General features: G+C 39.5%; 2 protein-coding genes across 2 annotated transcripts; one reads left to right on the top strand and one right to left on the bottom strand.

Moving 5' to 3' along the window:
* Positions 1-1,467: 1,467 nt before the first annotated feature.
* LOC146328210 (complement C2) lies at positions 1,468-11,099 on the top strand. The gene is made up of 19 exons (XM_084717088.1): positions 1,468-1,619; positions 1,786-1,901; positions 2,449-2,596; positions 2,753-2,938; positions 3,719-3,892; positions 4,009-4,107; positions 4,306-4,448; positions 4,543-4,684; positions 5,620-5,754; positions 5,929-6,033; positions 6,152-6,289; positions 6,558-6,661; positions 6,741-6,858; positions 8,228-8,375; positions 8,559-8,632; positions 8,765-8,877; positions 8,969-9,101; positions 10,328-10,377; positions 10,839-11,099. Exons 1-19 carry the CDS (start codon positions 1,568-1,570, stop codon positions 11,010-11,012), a joined length of 2,352 nt encoding a protein of 783 aa, XP_084573214.1. The 5' UTR covers positions 1,468-1,567; the 3' UTR covers positions 11,013-11,099.
* A 304-nt stretch (positions 11,100-11,403) lies between these two features.
* pnkp (polynucleotide kinase 3'-phosphatase) lies at positions 11,404-22,130 on the bottom strand. The gene is made up of 17 exons (XM_084717086.1): positions 21,782-22,130; positions 20,439-20,485; positions 19,895-20,173; positions 19,407-19,709; positions 17,709-17,788; positions 17,486-17,543; positions 17,259-17,366; positions 17,097-17,168; positions 16,839-16,887; positions 15,722-15,792; positions 15,029-15,121; positions 14,855-14,951; positions 14,702-14,763; positions 14,390-14,499; positions 12,450-12,537; positions 12,281-12,348; positions 11,404-11,699 (listed from the first exon to the last, which is right to left on the bottom strand). Exons 1-17 carry the CDS (start codon positions 21,903-21,905, stop codon positions 11,579-11,581), a joined length of 1,830 nt encoding a protein of 609 aa, XP_084573212.1. The 5' UTR covers positions 21,906-22,130; the 3' UTR covers positions 11,404-11,578.
* Positions 22,131-22,201: the final 71 nt, after the last annotated feature.

Raw genomic sequence — 22,201 nt, 5'->3', positions numbered from 1 at the left:
TTATTCTGGGTAATTATAAATCAAAACAACAACAGTGTTGGGTTTGGAAATGGTGAAACGTAGTGACAAGCGCTAAAGAGATTGTGAGATTTGAAACTGCATAAGTTGCCCAAAACTGGCTTGCAGTTGAGTGTCCTAATGGAGTTTGATTTAAAAAGCTTCAGAGCAGCTTTTAGGAGGCCACTTGTGATTTTAACCCTGTAACACCCTTTGTATCATACTGGATACATGAGATTCTTAGACCTCTACAACATCAATATGATCCATACTTATATGAAAAAATAAAAAAAAGTGTTGAATGCAGTCTGAGACACATCTTTCTCCTCTGGTGGATTATCAAAGCACTGCAGGCAGCAGCTGGCCTGTGAGTGCAAAATCCAACATGGCTGCCTCACTTAGTAACTCACGTGTTTGGCAGAGAAATATTTGCAAATTTTGAACTAACAGCTACATTGTTACTAATATTTCAATGTCCTGTATTTACTATATTACTTAAAGGTAGTTGGTAATCAGTAAGATTTGTCCGAGCTGTGTGCAAACACACCAGGAAGATAACTGGTTGTTGTGCCTCATTCACAGGATGTCCAACTCCAGTGTTTTGGGTTGGTAAAATGTCCTGAGCACAGCAACATAATGAGAAAAGAAGGAAATACAGGCAGAGGGCAAAGTCTCTGCAGATGCAGCCGCTACCACACACTTCTAGTGGGTCATAAGTCATGACTGAAAGGGGTTATGTTTATATGATCCAAAACATTGTTTTTTATTTCAGGAAAATGTTGCATAGAATGCCTTTAATATTTTGTACCTCATTTTATGGTAAAATTGTGTTGAAAATATGTGTATCTAATATGATATAGCAGGTATATAAGATCATTTATCTGTGAAGCCCTCAATCATTATTCTGTTGAATTTCATGATGCAATCTATATTATTCCTACCACAATGACAAGTACACTGTTAAATAAACTAATTATAGATTGAAATGTCATCTTAAGATATAAGTAGAGTGGAAACTGAGATGCATTTATGTGTTTGTTTTTTTAAAATATATGCAATTTGCTCTTGTTATAATTGATTTTCAGTGAAACGATTCCTTGGCGTGAAATGAAAAGGGTCCTGTTCATATCAAGTCTGATGCAAACAAAATATGTAAACGATATAGTCATTGATATGATATAGTGAGTCAAAGGGTCCAATACACAGTTAAATATTTTTAAAAAATCTCTGGCAATTATTTGATGTGTCAGGCTTTACAGGGTTCAATGAATTAGTAATGAAAATTCAGTCATGAAAATTTAGTAGTGAAATTAGAAGTGAAAATGTCACCAAAGAAATACTTCACAGAATCCTAACCAGAAACAGATGAAATGAGTGCAACTGAATATGAAAGTAAGAGCTCAAATCTGTGTTCTGTCACAAATTGCTCAATCTGTCCTTCCCTGTTTGGTGCTGCTGTGTTAATGGGTAATCAGTCATCAAATAAAGAAGTTGCCTGCAGGTCGATACAGACACTCTCGCTGTGGTTTCTGTCACTCAAAGGCTCCACCACCACTTACACAGTCTGGTCATGTATGTCAAGTCCATACTATGGATCCTACTCTTCATCTCTGTCCAGGAGGGTGAGCATTTTAGTTTTGTGTTGCACTTACTGCACAACTGTGTGTGACTACATCAGTTTTATATCGATCAAATCATAGCATATTTGTGCCCATTTTGCCTGTGCATCCATGCAGAAATTCATGTCCATAACCAACATGTACTATGTAATAATATTTTGTGTTCCAGTGTCCCTGCAGGAGTATGGCCAGTATATTTATGAGGATGAAACATACGAGGATCCACAGCCTTTGAACTGCTCAACCACAGAGAGCATCACAAATGGACATGTCACCTATTCACAGGTAAAAATAATGGGCCGGACATTAGATCTGAAATCATTAGTTCATTAATTGATTAGTCGATCGACTGAAAATGTAATGATTTCTGGAGCATTTTATCTCATGTAAAAATCATATTCTGACTTCAGAAATCTGGATGACCTTATCCCAGTTTTGAGAAACTTGGATATTCATACAGAAACCAGGACACTGTGGTATGTAAACAGCTTATCCTGGTTTCTGAACATTCTTTATTAGTAGAAAACAGAGTGGTTGAGCTGTTGAGAGATCATGATACAGATTTACACAGATGATCAGAAACCTGAAAACCGTCAGAATCATGTGTATAGGGCTATGAATCACCAGGTTTCTCATGTTCCATATAATGAATAAGATCAAAACTTCATTTCAGTATGAATCATCCAAGTAAAACAGAGGCAACAGTGAATAAGGATCATTTTCTGATCATGATAAAAAGGAACTACAAGATCTGGAAAGTGAAACAAATCAAGCATCTTTTTACTGGAAAACATCATGTTACTTAATTTAGCTCACTGTGTTTCCCGTACAGGGCGGGCTGGAGGGCAGTGTGCTGACCTATCACTGTAGCCCAGGGCAGTACCCTTTCCCTGTCAGCTCCAGGCTCTGCAGTGCTGATGGGGAGTGGTCACCCATGAGACTAGCCAATGGCAGACCGGTGTCACGGGCCACATGCAAAGGTAACATTTTGGCTGATGATGCATTCAGTGTCACCTTGTACATGAAAGGACTATTGTGTTCATAATCTGAATTTTCCCTCAAAGTACTGCTGTCTGTGATTTTTGTCCTTTTCATCCTCCTCTCTGTCTGTCTATCTCTCTCTGTCTTGCTCCCAGATGTGTTGTGTCCGGCTCAGCTCCAGCTGGATCATGGTGACTTCTGGCCCAGGGACCAGTGGCTCCGTGCTGGGGCAACACAGAGCTTCTCCTGCCAGGAAGGGTTCACCTTGCACGGGTCAGCCCAGAGGAACTGCACCCTCTCTGGGGACTGGACAGGAACCACTCCTGTCTGTGACAACCATGGTGAGGACGGAAAACATGATAAAGCAAAAATCACATGTATAAATTATGTATAGTGCATGTTTATATTTTAACTCTCTTGCATCAGTGCAATAGAGAATAACTGATGCTATATTTTATCATATGTTTCAGAGCTTCTGTTAGAGTGTAGTTCACTGACTAAGCTCATACTTACTGAGGTTTACATTCTAAAGCAGCTTTTGATGAATACATATGATCCCTATGAACAGATTTTACACAGTGGTTTACTGTGGTTACTGCAACAGAAAACAGGTCACTAACCAATTTTTGCATTTAGTCTTTTGAAAGGGTTAGTTCAGATTGGGTACTTATCAGTAGTCAGTGTATTAACTACAGGACAATGGCAGTTAACACGCTGCCAGTTTGAAGAAGCAGCAGTAGCAGAGTAGCAGTGTAGTGTAGGGTCAGGTCTATGGTCCCCATAAACCTGACTCCACTGATATGTCCCCCTTAGACATCAGTGTCTATTTTATACCAACAAGATCATACAAGAATACTATATAAGTGAAGTCAAGGTTTATGGGGACTGTACACCTGACCCTACACCTGTATATAAGGACAGTGATGTCTAAGGGCGACATGTAAGTATAGTCAAGGTTTATGAGGACCATAGGCTACATAGTACTACATAATCCTCTTTTGACAATAAAGTTATATTCTGAACATCTCTATATAAGCACAGGCACCAATATCTTTTTTTTTTTAAAAAGATCTTTATATCTTTTCTCTCTACTACTACTACCCCCCTGTCTTTAAATGCAGCTGATGACTGTAGTGACCCGGGGATCCCACCAGGGGCCCAGAGGTCAGCAGGACGGTTTCTTACAGGAGAGAAAGTGATCTACCGTTGTCAGGCTGGTCTGGATCTGCTCGGGTCAGTTGAAAGGATTTGCCTGGAGAACAGGGAGTGGAGTGGTTCAACACCACGGTGCCAAGGTAATTGCTCTTTAATTTACAGCAAATGGACATCAATGCACTGCCAGGAGAGTACATAGTAAACTGTCACATTATGATAAAACATTCATGTGTGAAACTTTTGCGCTTTACTGCAGGCCCACATACTTTTGACTCTCCCAATGATGTGGCAGCAGCCATGGCAGGGTCACTTGCAGGAGTCATGGATGTGTTCTCACCGGACTCCAAAAAGAAAGGTGTATATAACTGTGTCATCAGCATATTGTTTCAGCACAAACTTGAAATTTTTAATGCATGCACACAAACCTGTTATATAAATGCTCAGGGCAAAAGAGGAATCAGGACAAATAACTGAAGTCAACTGCAATAAAATAAAAAACTGTGTGTGTGTGTGTGTGTGTGTGTGTGTGTGTGTGTGTGTGTGTGTGTGTAAGAAGAAAGGATGAACTTTGGCCGAACCTTCCGTGTCGCTGAAGGCAGCCGTATGAATGTATACATTTTACTGGACACGTCAGGAAGCATCAGAAAGCAGGACTTTGAAGAATCCAGGGATGCCACCATTGCTCTCATCAGAAAGGTCTGTGCCAAATAAAGATGTATTCATATTTATTTACACCGCCCTACTATCTGTCATCCTATCCCAGTGGGTGTCCTCTTCATTATTCCTCTAGTTGGACAGCTACGAAGTGCAGATGAAGTTTCATGTGTTGTCATTCGCCAGCGAGATAATAGACATTGTAGACATCAGAGAATCGGCTATAAGCAGTAGCACTGAGGACGTCATATGGCAGCTGACTGACTTTGACTACCATGGTAGGACCCTCCTTGATTTTCCTTCATTCATTTAAAGGGATAGTTTGGATCATTTGATATAGAGTTGTATAACATACTGTTATATCCAATGGAAAGAACTGGACCCAAAAGCGAGACCCGGATAGCAGTTTAGGTGGTTTTATTGTTAGACAAACAGGAATGGACGTCTTGGGTGGATGCAGAACTCTCAGGTGAAACAGGGTAGGCAGGCAAACGAGTACCAGTGAATGGATCAGAGGCAGGCAGGCAGGGCAAGGCTGGAGACAGATGGCAGGCTGAAGTGGCAGGCGAATGGTAGTAGGCCAGGTAGGCCAAAATAGTACCGCGAGGCAAACTGAACGATCTGGCAGAGACTGGACTGCAGAGCCGGAGTATTTGTATTGCTGGAGTTGATTGCTGGATGGTTCTCAGGTGAGCAGGCAGATTGGTAGCAGGAGTTGATTGCAGCAGAGCTGATGAGCCACGCCCAGACACACAGACACAGAGAGAGAGACAAACAAGGAACCACAAGAAACAAAGGGGAGGGGGAAACAGCTGACACATGAGGAATGAAGGGAAAGGCAGACTATGACACATACTTATAGTCAGTGTATTACTTACAGAAGATGCTGATCAACACACCCCCAGTTAGGAGAATCAGAAAGGGGCACCAGCACGGAAGCTGAGCAATGTACTGCTGTGGACAGGGTCAGGAACAGAAGATAGTTTAGACTCTCTGCCTCTCCAAACTGGGAGCATGTCAGCAGCATCTATTACAACTAACAAACTGACAAATTATCCAAACTTTCCCTTTAATAACCATATTGTTGTGTGATCTCCTCAAGTAGGCCTGGATCAGTACAGTACGCTACAACCATGATGCACCAGTGTGCTGAATAGTTCATTAAAGCATTTATCAATTTATTTTTGAAACGTCCAATGTTTTGCATCTGCAGCCCATGGACACAAGACAGGAACAAACCTCCACGCTGCCCTGTACCGTGTCAGTGAGATGATCAACTTCTTTAAGCAAAACAGCGCCAAGTACCATTTTAATGAGACCCAGAACATCATCATCATAGAAACAGACGGTAAAGATGAAGGAAATGTCTCAAAAACTCACAGTGAAAAGGCATCTGTTGAGCATCCCTAGCTCATAAAAATCTTTCACAGCCCATTAGAGCTCTTTTAATATAGGAAAAGTGGACATTAGAAAAGCTCGTATACAAGCCTCCATTCCCTCATTATGTCTTTTCTGCCTGCAGGTTACTCCAACACAGGCACCAAGCCTCAGATTGCACTGTCCCAGATCAGGAATCTGCTGGGCTATCACAACAAACCCCAGGATCACACAGATGAAACAATGCTGGGTAAAAAAAAAAGAAAAAAGAAGACGCTTAAATGTTCTAACATACACCATTGACATGTACGCATTACTTTTACTGAGTGCAACTACTACAACTGCTACATTTATATGTGCATTTTCAGATGTCTATGTGTTTGGTATTGGGGAGCAGGTGAAAAAAGATCAGTTGAATGAATTAGCCTCGAAGAAACGTGGCGAGCAGCACGTCTTTATTCTGAAAAACTACAGAACACTGGGACAGGTGTTCAACAGCATCATTAGTAAGTAGGAGATGGCTTGCAACTCGAAAGCAAAAAAAACATATGTGTTTTCTAATTTAGTTTGTCCATCTGTCCGCAGGAAATTAAATTATTTGTTTATTCATTTTAATGGAAGGTTTTTCCAACATGCACATGAAAGTACAAAAATGTAAACAGTTCTGTTTTCACACTCGATTAAAAATTTAAGAATGTTGCCTATTACAAGTTAATACAAATCTTCTGAGTTACTTAGGTATAACCTTTAAAATGCTCACGTTTCATAACACAGGTGATGAGAGTGTGACCATGTGTGGGATAGCTCAGGAACATATCTCTGATGGTGAGGAGTCTAGGCATGTCTACTCCAAGCCTTGGCACGTCACTGTGACAAAGGTAAGAGCTTTGCGCAGTGAGATCATAATGGAGATTTTTAGAGCAGATTTTCACATACAAACACTTTCCTCCCTTACAGGCTAGGGAAGCCACATGTTTCGGGTCCATTGTGAGCCAGAACTGGGTGCTGACAGCTGCTCACTGTTTTGCTAAAGCAAGCACAGACACAGTGTCTCAGCAGATTGCAATAGATCACGGTCAGTGTTCTATTGGGAGGTGATTTTTGTGTTTGTTATTGTAATGCTCTTTTCCACCACAAGAAGCTGTAGTGCACCACAGCCCGAGGATTATAATTGTTCATTTTTTTTTCCAGAGGTGAGCTAATTTCTCCCATTCTGCACTCAAAACATGGTATAAAAATATAACCTCAACACTTTTGTTCCCCTTTTTCAGGAGTTTAAGCAAAAAAATCTCACACTTCTTCTTTTCACACAAAAGGTTTATTTTACAAATTTGTTAAAATCCGTATCAGTGGGTCTGCGTTAGAAGATTCTCCTTAGCATCTTCTCTTTTGCCAAAATAATTAATTCACTTGACAGGTGTGGCATATACAGATGCTGATTAAATCACAGGATTATTGCACAGGTCACAATAAAAGACCACTCTAAAATGTGCAGTTAGATCTTCAAAAATTATTATGCTCTAAACTATTGCTATTTCACACAGAGCTACAGATACCAGAAAGTCAAATCCCACCCTACTCTGCTTCTGGGGGAAAAATGTATCATTAGCCCTATGTGAAATACTCATAGTTCAGTGCCTGCCATGTATTTTTTCAAGATCTATCTGCACATTTTAGAGTGACCTTTTATTGTGATCAGACTAATCAGCATCTTTGTATGCCGCACCAGTTGGGTGGATTATCTTGATGAAGGACAAATGCTCACTAACATGGATTTCAACAATTTTGTGAGCACAGTTTGAGAGAAATAAACCTTTTGTGTGCATAGGAGAAGTCTTAACTCTTTTATTGCAACTGAAAAATGAGTGCAAAAACAAAAGTATTGTGTGTATATGTCTTGTTGAGCGTATATAGTCTGATTCATTGGATGCACACTGCTGCTGTATGTCCTGCTACTGGTCACGTGCTTCATCCGTTATCTATGTTTTCAAAGTCCCCAGGAAACAAGAACAACCTCCAAGTTACAACCTACATGCTGAAAATGGCATTGGCACCTGGGTAGTTAATGGCACAAATATAAACAAGCTAACAGCTACCTAAGACTTTTTTTCTTCCCAAAATGAAAAAAAGTAATTTGGAAAAATGATCCTGGCAGAACTTTTTTTCTCATCTGTTTTTAAGTCATAAACATGGGAGAAAACAATTTAAACCAGACTCGGGGCTTCTGTACATTGAGGTACCACAAGAGCACATTTCTATCACAAATGATCCTTTTTTTTTAATCAAACCATAAGCTCTGAAAGTGTTAGTGCCTTACTCAACTCATTTAGCTACAGTACTAAATTGCAGAAATCATCAGCACCACATTAGTTTATTCCTTTAACCATCTTGTTGACTTCAGATTCTTTTATGTTGAAATAACGAGCGCCTTCTTTGGTACCCAGGTGAGGGCATGGTGGTTGCTAAGAGGGTGATCATGCATCCCAACTACAACACCAGGGCACTCAGACACAGAAATGTATCTGAGTTCTACGACTACGATGTGGCTCTGGTACAAGTGAACAAGACTATCCCACTGTCTGGGAGAGTCAGGTAAGAAAGGCTGAAGAAAAGATGCTTAACTGATAGTGACCGGGAATACACCAGACATAAGAGCTAAGCTTAAAGGCGCTGATTTTATTCAAGTAGAGGTCTATAAAAAACATATTACACAACAAAGATAACTGCTCCTGAGTGTCAGTGTTGAGCTTGTGTATGCTGTATGTCATCCAACAGACCGATCTGCTTGCCATGTACTGTGCCAGCCAGCCGAGCCATGAAGAAAGTCAACTCTACCTGTCAGCAGCACAGTGTGTGACCTTTACACTCTGCAAAACACATTTATATTATTAAGTATATAGAATGACTGATTTCCATATTTTCCCTGTTAATTTAAAAAATGACACACAAGTCAGATTAAAAATGTTGATATGTTTATATAGGGGAGGAGCTACTACCACACATGGAGACTCCTGCCTTTTTCTTCCATAGGACCACAGTACACAACAAAAAAGTCGACAAACGTGAAGTAACACATATTCAGACAGACAGTCAGGTGAGAGAGATGAGATTTTCAGACAGGATGATACTCAGTAATGTGGAGGAAATAGATCTGTTTCACTATAAAAGGGTGTTGCTGTCTACAGAGACCTAGCTGTGTGGAAAAGGCGAGGCAAACACTCAAAGAGCCCACTGATGTGACTTTGGATGAATACGTGCCTGACAGATTCCTCTGCACTGGAGGATCCTCAGGATACCAGGATGGCATCTCCTGTAAAGGTCAGCACTCTGCACATACCGTATCACAGCCGCCAGAGGTGTGGACTTGGACTTGAATAAGACTCGAGTTATAGATTTGATGACTTCAGACTTGACAGGATCAAAAAACGGCAATGCTACTGGCAGAGTACTTACCAATACCTATGTGTAAGTACTGCTTAACGAGATTTTACAAAGAAATTACACTGTGGTTACTTTTCAACTAATGGTACCTATCTATTATTACAGGGTAAGAATGATTGTAAAGCTTCAGATTACAGCCCGTGTGACTATATGTAAGAAGGGGAGAAGTGTCAGTGTTAGTAAAAAATAAAAATATGTAAAAAGATGCTGTAGCCTAAGTGACATTCACTGCCACTAAAGATCGCAGTAAACCAGCATCTCAGACCAATATAAATGCACACTTCGTATACTCAGTAAAGTTGGTTAAAAAAAAATGAAAGCAGCATCTGGACACAGTTCTCACAAAACTCAACTAAGCAGTGATGATCAAATATGGATCAAGATTATGTTGCTATATACATATTTCTTGCCTCACATTTTCAGAAACATTTTAGCGACTGTTTAGGCATAATAACAAAACATATTGCGACAAGGTGGCCGACATCTCTGGTCTGGTTTCTCAAGGAGGCTCCCAAAACTCAGATATTCAGATCTCAGTGTTCATCAAATTTTCTATTATTAGGTTGCCTATTTCTCACCTAACATGTTTTAAGAAACATGTTTTAGTACACTATGAAAAAGTTAAACACCAGACCACCATGTTGAAAATGGACGCAGGGGAGGACAGAGAGAACTCACATGCACTAACATGCATGCACGGCCGGTGCAGAGACGCAGGGAGTGTGACCTCATTCTCTGCTCAAGATGCCATAACTCCACTCTATCTTTAAAAAACAAATGGTATACTTTGCACCTTTAACATAGTTAGTGAGCTAATGCTTTGCTAACATTACCTTAACTTTTACATAGCCAAATCAATGAGGCTGGAAATTCACTGTTGCATTATGACTTGTTAAGGACTCAAAACCCAAAGACTTGGGACTTGACTTTTTAACTCTTTAGTTGGTTCAACATTAAATGCCACTGATGTAGCAACTATTCTTCCTTGGGACTTAGGCTATTTGTGACTAGCATAACAACTCCTTGGTCCCACCTCTGACAGCAACAAGTTTGACCAACATGGGATTAACAACAGTAACAGGCTGTCTCTGTTTTCTGTACAGGTGACTCTGGTGGATCCCTGTTTCTGCAGAAAAGAAAGCGCTACTTTCAGGTCTGCAAGTTTCTCTCTTGAAGTTTTAATATGTAACATTTCTGCATTTAAATATCTTTAAATTCTATAGTTACATATTTTGTACACCCTACTTAGATTATCTGTAGTTTATTCAATGTAACGGGGTGTTTCCTGCTAGCCACTGCTAGCTAGTTGCTATAACTTATAGGAAAACAGTGAGGTATTAAGTTGGCATGTGATTTAATGTAACATGATTAAAACTTTAGTATTATCATTAACATTTCTGGCTGAGTCACATCAGATAGACTTTCATCAGCTATGTTTGTTTAAAAGTGAAGAAAACAGCTCCCATGATTCAATGCCACTTAACATCATCAAACTATCATCTTTTGTTATTGTATTACTGTATTGACACACACACACACCCCTGGTGGCAGGATTTAGATATTGCCTCATTACACACAATCTCAATCAGTGAACATTTCTTCTTTCATCTTCAGGTGGGAGTGGTGAGCTGGGGCGTAATTAATAAATGTGAGCCGCCCTATTCACAAACGTACAACAACAGGCCGCATCCTGATGCTCGAGACTTTCACATCGACCTGTTCAAGATAATGCCGTGGCTGAAACAGCATCTGGGTGAGGAGATCCAGTTCCTGCCTGAAATCAACTGACAACATTCACAATCAGTCAGCTGAGATGTATCTGGGGGAAACCATACTAAGACAGAATTCAACTGAGCTGTCCAAAGCTTTATTGTCAGATCTTTGAGTTTTAGAGCTGTGATGCAGTAAACTCACTTGTAAAAGATTAACAAAATCATATGTCATAAAAAAAGAAATTCTTCTTGTTTTCACATTGTATTCTAAACTCAAATGTAACACATGCACAACCAGTTCCTGAGCCACATACAGTATAACAGAAATATGTCTGTGCATTCATATGGATATGTTGAATTGTTTGATAAAACACAATGATTAAATGGAAGGGGCTGATTCAATCATTAAAATCAAACCAGTTAATCGTGAATCTTACTTTGTAGCTAGAGGCAAATGGCTGTATGGTTATATGGTACACATATAAGCTACAACAAAACATAAAACTGACTCTCTGTGTTCTTCTATTAATGTTGTTTGTTGGTCGAATCTTACACCTCAGCTGCTTCACTGGCTGTCGTCTGTATTTGTTCAAGTCAGCATGAACGTGAAAGTCAAAGGTGTTACAAAAGCCATCTGTCCAATCAGCCCTCAGAAAACTGTCGGAACAGGGCTTCTGATTGGCTGTCCTTGAATTCTGGAACAAAGTGGATCTGGAGGATCTCAGAGAATCCCTCGGAGAGAGCAGGAGCCACAAAGTGTTTCCTGCCCAGAGAGAGAACCAGATTAGCGTGATTAGTACCAGACTAGTCCTACTAAGAATTTTTATTACTAGAATAAAAAAATGTTTAAAAAACTGACTGTAACAGATGTAAGTTTTTATGGAAGCCCATTTCCAATAACGTGATGAACAAAAAAAATCCCAAAACAATGAGAAACTTTCTAAAAATAATGAATTAGATACCAAGTCATAATTGAGATACTGAGTTTATTTTAAGATACTAAGTCATTATTTTGTGAGACTTTATTTTGAGTCATTATTTGAGATATTTAATTTATTTTAAGATTCTGAGTCATTACTTTGAGAAAGTCTCTCTTTCTAAGGACTTGTGGGGTCTTTTTTCCATCATATTGGTGTAAATGGGCTTCTATACATTTTAACATAGCAACAAAGACAAAACTTAAGTTTCTGAAATGTTTTAACATAGAAAACTACAACAAATTTTTTGACATGCATTTATGTGCATTTTGTCAAGCTCTGTGCATAAGTTTGAGCTTTTTGGCACAAGAAACAAATATGTATTATAAACAGTAAGTGTGTGCGAAGAAAGGTCACGTTTTCTTACTTGTAACTGTGGAAAACCATGTCACTGACTTTGGCATGTTTGGTGTCTGACGGAGCCATCTCACGGAACTGGGAACAACAGTAATGCATTAAAAAACACTTGTCATCATCAGCCAAGATAAAAACAAAACAAGTGGTGCAGAGTGACAGTGTGGAGAGGTGAGTCATACTCTGTTGTTGTGTTTGGCTTGCTCCAGAGTGGCTGAGAACTGGAAACAGCGACAGGCCACTCCTGCGGCCTTGGCCACGTCCACATAGCTGGAAAATACACACAGCAAATTGTTTGCACAAACACAGAAAAATAAATGAACATGCAAGCAGCAGGCAGCAGGAGGAGTATATTCAAACCACAGAATACAGCAGCAGCAGCATTCAGTCAGTACTCTTGCACTCTTTTCGTGGGATTTCCTTTAGAAAAAGGCTTAAAATATGACAGTAACATAGCACCTTATAATGTCTCTGTGCAGTATACTGCTGTGTTAGAACCAGGTTAAACTGACCAAGATCAACCTGTGCCAGAAAGGGACATGCAGTGTTAAAAATGATCATTTCAATTTATTTTTTTCTACATGTTAGATTAACTAAATAAACATTCTACAAGGAGTTTTTAACAGGCTATGAAACAGTCTTAACCTCTATAAGACCTAAATAAGTAAAGAAGACCATCAACAAGAAGACTATATTGGATTTTTTTATATAGTTATTCTTAATGCCTCCTACTGGGTCCAATTCTCTTTGAAATCGGATGAAATGCTTTATAGCATGCCGACATGAAGAATTTTTTACAGCTTAATCATGACAAAATAGAGATTCTGTTGGTAGGACCAAAGGGTTTGAGGCATGAAATCAATCTTTGTTAACTCCCCTGTCTGTAAAACCATGTGATCATGTCAAAAACTTGGGTGTGATTTTAGATGCTGATGTTAACTTCCAGAAGCACGTCTCAAATGTTGCTACAACTACCTTTTATCACCTCGGAAATATATCAAAAGTTAGATGCTTTTTGTCTCAGTCAGACTCTGAAAAGTTTTTATTTCCAGTAGGCTGGATTACTGTATTGCAGTTTTTGCTGGACTCACAAAGCAGACATTAAATTAACTGCAGCTTATTCAGAATGCAGCAGCCAGAGTTAAAAAAAAAAAAAAAAAAAACTAAACTAAAAGGTGTAACCACATAACTCCTATTTTATCTTCTCTTCATTGGCTCCCAGTAAAACAAAAAAATGTCCTTCTTATTGTTTTTAAATGTTTTAATGTTTTAGCTCCTTCCTATTTTGTTGACATGCTCACTGAGTACACACCAGAGAGATCCCTTAGATTATCAAGATCACTGTACCTGAAGTCAACTTTAAATCAGCTTATGGTGCTTTCAGTCATTATGGTCCTACTCTATGAAATTCTCTTCCACATGAACTACAGTCTGCTACAAAAGTGTTTTCTTTTAAAAGCAAACTGGCTGGTTGTTTTTGTTCAGAAGCCGTGGGTTCTTGTAAATACCATTAGGAACACCAGGAGGAGCCAGAGGAGGATGTCATCTGTCTCATGTACTACACTGCCATGATGATGTAGTGACATTTTCAGCAAATATACAGGAGTCACCAACTGTAGCTTTAATTGTAGTTACAGGCAGAATGGATCGGTGAATTCATTCTGCCAAACTGCACATTGCACCAGAAGCTGATATCTGTGGATCAAACATTTTTCCGCTGATAAGTAATTTAATTTTGTGTCCCTGGATCAGTTCTCTGACCTTCCCTGACAAAAGTAGAAAACAGCACTGAAATCTTCTGCTGTATCACATTAAAGCAATCCAAAATTAAACTAATAAACTAATATTTGCAGTGAGCTTCAATCATTCCTGGTGGTTTGTCTAAAAATAGCTTTGTGTTACCGTGTCATTAAAATTGAACACCTCCACCCTGCCTGTAAATACACTTATGTTACTATGTGTAATTATTCTTTATCTATATTTGACTATTTGTCTGATGTTGCTTTTGGTAGCCTGTTTGCATAAAGGTGTACCCCAGTCAGGTGGATCATAAGAATAAAAGCATATTGAAACATGCAAGAACACACACAGTCATACATCTACTCAACATCCTGTGCTTTACCGTTTGCGGGACTCTGGGTCTGGGTTGGTGTTGTCAACGGCAATGCTGCGGCCCTCTTTCAGAGCGCGCTCACAAGCAGACACACAATTCTGCCATGAACCGAGTGTGTCCTGATACAAAGACAAAAAACAAAAGGCCGGTCACAACACGACAGAGAAGACTTTAAGGAAAGGGCCTGGTAATATATGGGTTATAATAACAACTATAATTACCTTCATCAATATTATAATAATAGAACATCAAAAAGCTGTATCAAATATAAAAACTTATGTATCAAATATCAAAACCGTTTACAAACATCTCACTACTCACCCTGTTGGCATATGCGTAGCCTTTTGGAGTGACGTGGGTGTGGAAGAAGGTGGATTTACCCGCTGTGGAGAATGGGAAGAGGGAATTAGATCAGAATGGTGTCACTGTGAAGGGAGATCAGAAATATCTGATATACCGTCTACTTTCTTTTACCTGCGGGGTAACCCACGGCAACAATGACTTCTGTCTTGCTGGAGGTGAGAGAGGCAGACGGAGGGTCGTAAAGCTTTGCAGAGCTGTCAATCTTCCTCTAAAAGTTCACATAAAGAGAAACATTAACAGAGATACAGACCAAACCCACAACTGTATTTCGTTCGCCATACTCACTGGATCAAAATTAGGCAGGTTGTAAGGGGCGGTCTTCCAGCCCAGGAAGAACTCCTCCGGGGTTTGGAACTGCAATCCAATGTTCAGGGCAAACTACAGAAACAAGAAAGAAGACAATTACTGTTAACATAATGCTAATATTTTATCTGTTTTGTGAACCCTTTCCCCATTAAGGTATCATTCAGAAACACTGACTGTATTTAGCCATGCTGTCTTCTCCTTCAGAGCATCGAATCAATAAAATCCAGTGCCACAATTAATTAGATATTTCCCATCATATAATCCAAACAAGTACAACTGTAAGAAACAGCTTGTTGAGAACCAACAATGTCAATGATATTTTTTTAAATCCACCTTTAACATGACTGTACACCTACAGAACCTGTATCATCTGCTATTGAATTTATCTGCTCATGTTGTTCAATTGTTTTGCTTTTTAAACTACCTTTTCTACTTTTTTTTGCAACTATTATGTATAGTATATTATTTTTATCATCCAAGGGTACCTAACAACATCTTGCAAAGGGACTGCCAATGAAAACTAGCATTTAGCCGAATCAGGTGCATTTACATTCAATTCAATTTGAGTGTTGATTAATGTACATTGTCCCTTTTTAAAGAAATAAATAAAACACAAAAAGGAGGGGTTGTAAACAGTGTTAAAAACAAACCAGAGTAAAAATCTGGTCTTACCAGTCGGTCACTGCAGGAGAAATCCTTCTTCTTCTTTCCTGGAGCCCAGTTCTCAGGCCTACCTGCAGCATCTGTGCACAGAGCTAAAGTCAGAAGCTGCATGTGTGCTCTTGTACACTGAAGATGTTCTTAAAAACGCTTCTGAATTAGATTATATCTGTTGCATTTCTGATCTTTGAAGAGGTTAATTCTATTCCATTGGGACTGAATTTAGGTGTAAGTATGGCAATAAGCATTAAAGGGACAGTTCATCCAAAAGTCAAAAATATCAAGAATAAGCCATTTATCCATCTGGATAGTTTTGGTGTGAGCTGCTGAGTTTTGATGATATCAGCCATAGAGGTGTCTGCCTTGTCTTGAATAAAACAAAACTAAATGGCACTCGGCTTGTGGTGCTCAAAGCACCAGAAATACACATTTGAAAAACTCAACAGTAATGTCTCTTTTCAGAAATCATGACCCAGTTACTCAAGATAATCCACAGACTCTGTTGTGAACTATTTTCTTTGTACTGAATTACACCCAGAAACCATATCACAGCGCAGAAGGAAGTGTGCATCTACTCATGGATAAGAGGTTGCACCTCAGCCGAGGAAGTTGACATAAATGTTTACATCCTGCACTGTCATGAGCATGAGCCTCTCATCCATCAGCAGATGCATGCTTCTTTCTACATGGTGATACGGTTGGCGTTTGTTAGAAAAAAAATAGTACAAACATGAAGCTGCTCACAACAAGGTCTGTGGATTATCTCGGGTCATGATTTGAGTTTTTCGTGCTTCGAAAAAGCACAAAAATAAACACTGCATTAGCGATGAGAAGAAACATGTACTTTATATTTGAGGGTGAACTCTCCCTTTGATTATTACCATTTAATGAGATTTAAAGTAGTTCAGGACTGATCATTTGGGTTTGGGTTCATTTTTGGGTGTGAGGAAAAAAAATCACACAACAATTGGAATTAAAAAGTTTGGTTTTCAAAATGTAGATTGATGTGTGTGTTCATGTGCATTTCTGTGATAGCAGGTCAGATAACTGAGAACATACGGCCACCTGCAAGTATGGGATGTTTATCACTATGGCAACACCACTTCATACCAAACCCAATCTCACTCACCTCCTACATAAAGACTCTGTGTCTTGTCAACAGTCACACCATCATTTGCCTGAGCAGAAAAGACACTCACCCTTAGAACAACAATGGACTGATTATTGTCAAACATGCAAACCCATCAGGTGAATAACACTGAGGAATAATAACAGGGCGACTCCCAGCTGAAGCAGTGCACAGTAGTTAATACTGTGTATCCTCTGCCTCAGTGCAAATACTGCATGAAGGTGTGCTTTTGAATAATGTGGGCGTGTTTCCAGTTACCTTGTCACACAAGTGATTCCACATTCCCATCACTGGTTTCCTGTAGATACCGGGACCTGTTGCTACAAACACCTGAGACACAGACAAGGAGAAGATACAAATATCAGCTTTTTGTACAATAATTACAAGAGAGATGAGAGTCAAACCTACAGCATGACAAACCTGCACGGGGAGCTGCAGTGTGGTGAGGATGTCCTCCACTTTAGACTTGAAGACTTCTGGTCTCAGTTTGCCTTTAGCGATCCCCATCTGATTGGTGAAGAACACCACCTGCAGGAAGAGAGCGAGGGTACACTCAGAAATCCAGTGATAAACACGACCAGAGCACCTAAAATCCTGTACATTTTACAAGATGTTATCAGCATGTGTTGCATTTAGCTCCTTCCAACCTTGAATCCTTTTCTGATCAAACTTGCCAGTCTTGGTTGAATCTCAGGGAACAGAATCCTGGTAATTTAACACAAAGACAATTACAACAAACTGCGTAGATATGAAATATAATGAATACCAGGTACTGTAAATATAAACATTTGAAAAACAGAAAGAGGAAAGTCATTTATCATATTTCTTAGCTTAGGATTTACAAGGCAAAGTTCAGGAGTGCAGACATACCTCCAGTCATCTGGTGCGGTGGGAAAGACTTTGCCAGATTTGGTGGTGATGATGCACCCGTCTATGTCAAACCCAGCAATCTGCAAAGGATGAAAAGAAGAACATTCACATATCTGCCGCATGATCTCACCACTTTAAAGAGTTCACTCCAAATTGGGGATCACACCTCTAGAGTGTTTATAGTTTCAAACACTTCCTTTTCACAGATAAAAACACTTAAATTTTAATGTAGGGTGTTCAAGGTTTGAAAAGCGCTCTGATTTTGGACTAAGTGCTCAAAACTGCTTGAAACTGTATTTGTATTACTTTCATTATGAATCACTCTCTTGCAGAATAGTTTGATTCTTAAATAAAAAATAAAAATAACTCAGACATCCTAATTGCTTTTGTCTTTTGCATAAAATAAAGATAATCATCTTGAGCATGCCTGTCACTCCACATACTGAGGCTCTGTACTGATGTGTGTCCTCTGAAGGAGCAGGGAAAATTTCCGGGAATGAAAAATAAAAATAAATATTACAAGGACTGGATTGAAATTAAAGCTATTTGTCTAGTAATTGTTTCAGTGATCGTTTTAAAGTGGCACAGCCATTTCATATGAGATGCCAAATCTACTTACAGAAAGGTGACACATTTTGAAACATGAAACTGTTGTGTTTTCTTTTATATGTCAGCCTTGTGTAGAATTGAAACATGATTTTGGTTGTTTATAGCAAAATAACATCTCATTTAATGTGATAAAAAAGAAGAAGAGGAAATGAAACAGGTCCTAATCATTTTGAGCATAAATATAAAGCATGTATAAACATCATGTACACCTTGAAAATGCTTGAAAAGTGTTTGAATTTGACTTTGGAAAAGGTGCAGGAACCCTCTGACTGAATGATGCCCCACCAAACTCGACAACGATAATTAAAACTGTAACCAAAATTAATACTCATGACTAATTAAAGGACCAGGATGCAGGACTTACTGGCATCTAACAATGAGCTTGAAGACTGCAAATACCTTGTCTCACTCTCCCAAATGTGTAGGAGAACCTACAAAGGCTGTGAAATTAGTGAAAAATTTGAAAGTCCATATCTAGGGTCAGTGTTTGGTTTGATTTCTGGAAAGAGACAATGGTTTGAATTGTTTTTCTCATGTATTTTTGGTGTTTTAAGCACCACAAGCTGTGTGTTATTTAGTCCCATTATATTGGAGAGAAGGGAGACATCTCTATGGCTGATATCTCCAAAACTCAGTAACTCACACCAAACAATTTTGAGGGAATAATTGCTCTACAGGTAAGAGGAAAAAACATGCATTTTTGATTTTAGGGTGAACTGTACATTTAAGTCTGAGTACAGGAAACAGGAAAGGAGAGAGATGACTGAGGTACCAAGGTTACTTGCTTAGAGCAGAGTGAAAGGGGGGGGGGGCTTATGAAAGGTCAATTAATTGACTAATTGCTGCTGGATCTGCTGTAGCAGACAAACAAGATGAAACTTCAGTCACTCAATCAAAACTCATGGCTGCTTTTTAACATAAAGCATGGACACCTGTGTCTTTTCTTATTTATGCAATTAAATACATCTTATTGTGATGCTTAAATTAAAATACATTTATCTACATAATTGTATTTGAAACGATTAAGTTGCAAAATCAAACTTCCAACCACATTTAATGAGTAAATAAAGCTGTTGAAACAGGTCCCACCTTGTCACTTGCTTTGACACCAGCAGCAGTGTAAAGCATCAGGTTGCCGATTTGCTGCCAGCTGCTCTTTAGACAGCCCTTTGAAGATGACGAAGATGTTGAAGATGATGAAGGCTGGGTGCTCTTACTCTTCTCTGTCATAGACTTCTCTGCCAACTCCTGCAGCTGCCTGAGCTTCTCCTCTGCCAGTCTCTCCTCATCCTCCTCCTCAGCCTTCATCCGTCTATGTGAGGCCTCATCATCTGTTCTCCTGCGCTTCACCTCAGGGTGCCCTGTCTCTGCGCTCCGCTGTCTTTTTGGTGGCTGAACAAAAAAATAAAAAAATATTTTAAAAATATCTCTCATTCTCAGTTATTTAATTTCAACTTCTCTTAAGGAATACTGTCTTAGTTGTAAACACAGCAGGATAACATGACAGCACTAAGATAGATGAAATAATAAATCAAACAGGTTTCAACACAATGACCAAACAGTACTAAATGTGTTACCTTCATGGGAGAGGCAGAAAAGAAATCCTTGATACTGCGTTTGGGATTTGGACTTGACTGCGCCTCCTTGTCTTTCCCGTTTCCTCCTCCTTTTGTCTTATCTGTTGCTTTCAGTCCTTCCTTTGTAGTGCTGGAGGCCGCTCCGTTTGAGCTCAGGGAGTAGTGCAGTGTGAATGGATGGCTCTGGTTAACCAGGTAGAGGGTGCCTCCACTGGTGAGTTTACCAGACTGGCCCCGGCCCAGCTGCTCACCGTCCAGGGAACTGGGATTTGGGCCCAGCTGTGGAAGAAAATTGGACATGTACTGACACCGGACTCCAGCTTTTATGCATTTACAGCTAGTTTACAGCATGGTGGCTCCAGGAAGTAATGAGAAAGGTGCACCATCAGCAGGTTTTCAGACATTATGACATGACAAAGGTTTTGATTGTGTGGTGCCAAATACGAACTTCCTGTTGTTGCAGTTCAGCGTGTTTCTCTAGTCTGAGTTTCACATGGGGACTAAATTAATCATAAACTGGGCTTGGCTCAAGTGTTTGTTTTACCTGAGTAACAACCACATCCTGGTCTGCATAGCAAGCCACCACCTTCACTGAAAGACACACAAGGATTATTACCAGTTTATATACTCAGGCACATGCATATACACAATCCAATATGTATAATCACTTTGAGCTAAAACAATGTGTTCACTAATCTACAACAATGTAATTATTGAATAATAGTTTATGTCACTTTTAAGCAATAATGCAAAAGGAGGGACCTTTTATTGTGACTAGTCCAAGGGACACCTGTGCAGCAAGCATGCTGTTTAAAGAGCATTTCCCTGTCAGGTGGATGGATTATCTTGGCAAAGCAGAAGTGCTGACTAACTGAGGTGACCAGATGTGAGACAGAAGAGTTGTTTGTGTGGGACATTGACAGACATGTTACCATGTTACCATTGGATAAAAGATTTTTTAGAAAACATCTGTCCTGCAGCAGATTAACTTTTGAAAGCCTGATCCTGTCCATGTTCAGTTCCACATGGTCACCCTATCACTAACACAGGCTTTATAAACATTTGTGAACAAAATGTAAGAGAAATAAATCTTCTGTGTGCACAGAGAGTTTGAGATGTTACTTACTCTGGACTCATCAGACCACATGACCTTTTTCTAATGCTCCAGAGTCCAATCTTTATGCTCCCTAGCAAATTTAAGCCTTTTTTCTAATTAGCCTTACTGATAAGAGGTTTTCTTAAGGCTACACAGCTGTCTCATTGTTCCACTGAGTTCTCTTTGCATTGTGCATGTGGAAATGCTCTTACTTTCACTATTAAACATAACCGTGAGTTCTACTACTGATTTTTTACAATTTGATTTCACCAAACATTTGTGATCTCCGATCACAATCATTCAAGATTTTTTCCCAACCACATTTCTTCCTGGAAGATGATGATTCACCAATATCCATCCAGGTTTTAATAAAGTGTTGGACAGTTCTTAACCCATTTTTAGTGGTTTCAGCAATTTCTGAAACAGAGTAACATCTTTTCCACTACCACAGGATATGTCTTCTGACATGGTTGTTTAAGGAATGAGAAGCTTCTCACTGCATCAGTTAGGGTTCAATAACTTGTTGCCAGCTGAAACATATTAATCGCTGCAGTAATTATCCAATGGAAGGCTCTTGTCTGTTTGCTTAGTTAAATCCAGGTGACATTTTTGGCCAGGCAGTGTATTATGGCCTACAAATATGTTATTATAAGTAGAGCACGAGCCAAATTGCTGGCATACGCATATATCTACACATATGTATAGGCAATACATTACAACTACAACTACTCCCGTGTAAATTTCTACAATAAATCACCAGTGTGTTTGTGTGGGACTTTTCCTTTTCTCACCCTGGTGTCTGGAGCATTTCTTGTCGGCTACCCCGGTTTCGGGACCTCGGCCCATAATCAAAGCTCGTCCGTCCTCCAGGGAGACCCGAATCCCAGAGGGGCTCACCAGCGTGCACTGAGACATCTGGGCGAGAGACCACCGCTACACCGATTTATTTAGGGCTTTAATAAGCTGTGTTTATTTGTGAACGACTCACTTCATTCAAGTATGAACCCAAAGATACAAAATAAAATACTCATCGTGCGGTGGGGAATACGTATAGATTAAGTTCGTCACGTTTCTACTTGCGCCAGAACTTCTTTGTATCTCGGTTGTTAAGAGTGCAGTGTGAGGGGGCTTGGTTTGCAGTGTACCCGCGGTCCATCAGCAAAATAGGCTCGTCTACAAACGTGTCCTCCTAGAAGGTTCCGCCCATGACC

Source organism: Lutjanus erythropterus, chromosome 4 (genome assembly GCF_056507025.1).
Source record: "Lutjanus erythropterus isolate fLutEry1 chromosome 4, fLutEry1.hap2, whole genome shotgun sequence".
In the NCBI taxonomy this organism is placed as follows: domain Eukaryota; kingdom Metazoa; phylum Chordata; class Actinopteri; order Lutjaniformes; family Lutjanidae; genus Lutjanus; species Lutjanus erythropterus.
This window is presented reverse-complemented; position numbering and strand designations above follow the sequence as displayed.

Excerpts from the sequence above, each read along its gene's own strand:
- LOC146328210 (XM_084717088.1), top strand. The coding sequence starts at position 1,568 with ATGTATGTCAAGTCCATACTATGGATCCTACTCTTCATCTCTGTCCAG. Across the intron at positions 6,034-6,151 it reads CACAGATGAAACAATGCTGG|ATGTCTATGTGTTTGGTATT; the intron begins GTAAAAAAAAAA and ends GTGCATTTTCAG. Across the intron at positions 8,376-8,558 it reads CCACTGTCTGGGAGAGTCAG|ACCGATCTGCTTGCCATGTA; the intron begins GTAAGAAAGGCT and ends GTCATCCAACAG.
- pnkp (XM_084717086.1), bottom strand. The coding sequence starts at position 21,905 with ATGTCTCAGTGCACGCTGGTGAGCCCCTCTGGGATTCGGGTCTCCCTG. Across the intron at positions 20,174-20,438 it reads AGGATGTGGTTGTTACTCAG|CTGGGCCCAAATCCCAGTTC; the intron begins GTAAAACAAACA and ends TTTCTTCCACAG. Across the intron at positions 14,952-15,028 it reads ACCTGCCTAATTTTGATCCA|AGGAAGATTGACAGCTCTGC; the intron begins GTGAGTATGGCG and ends GTGAACTTTTAG.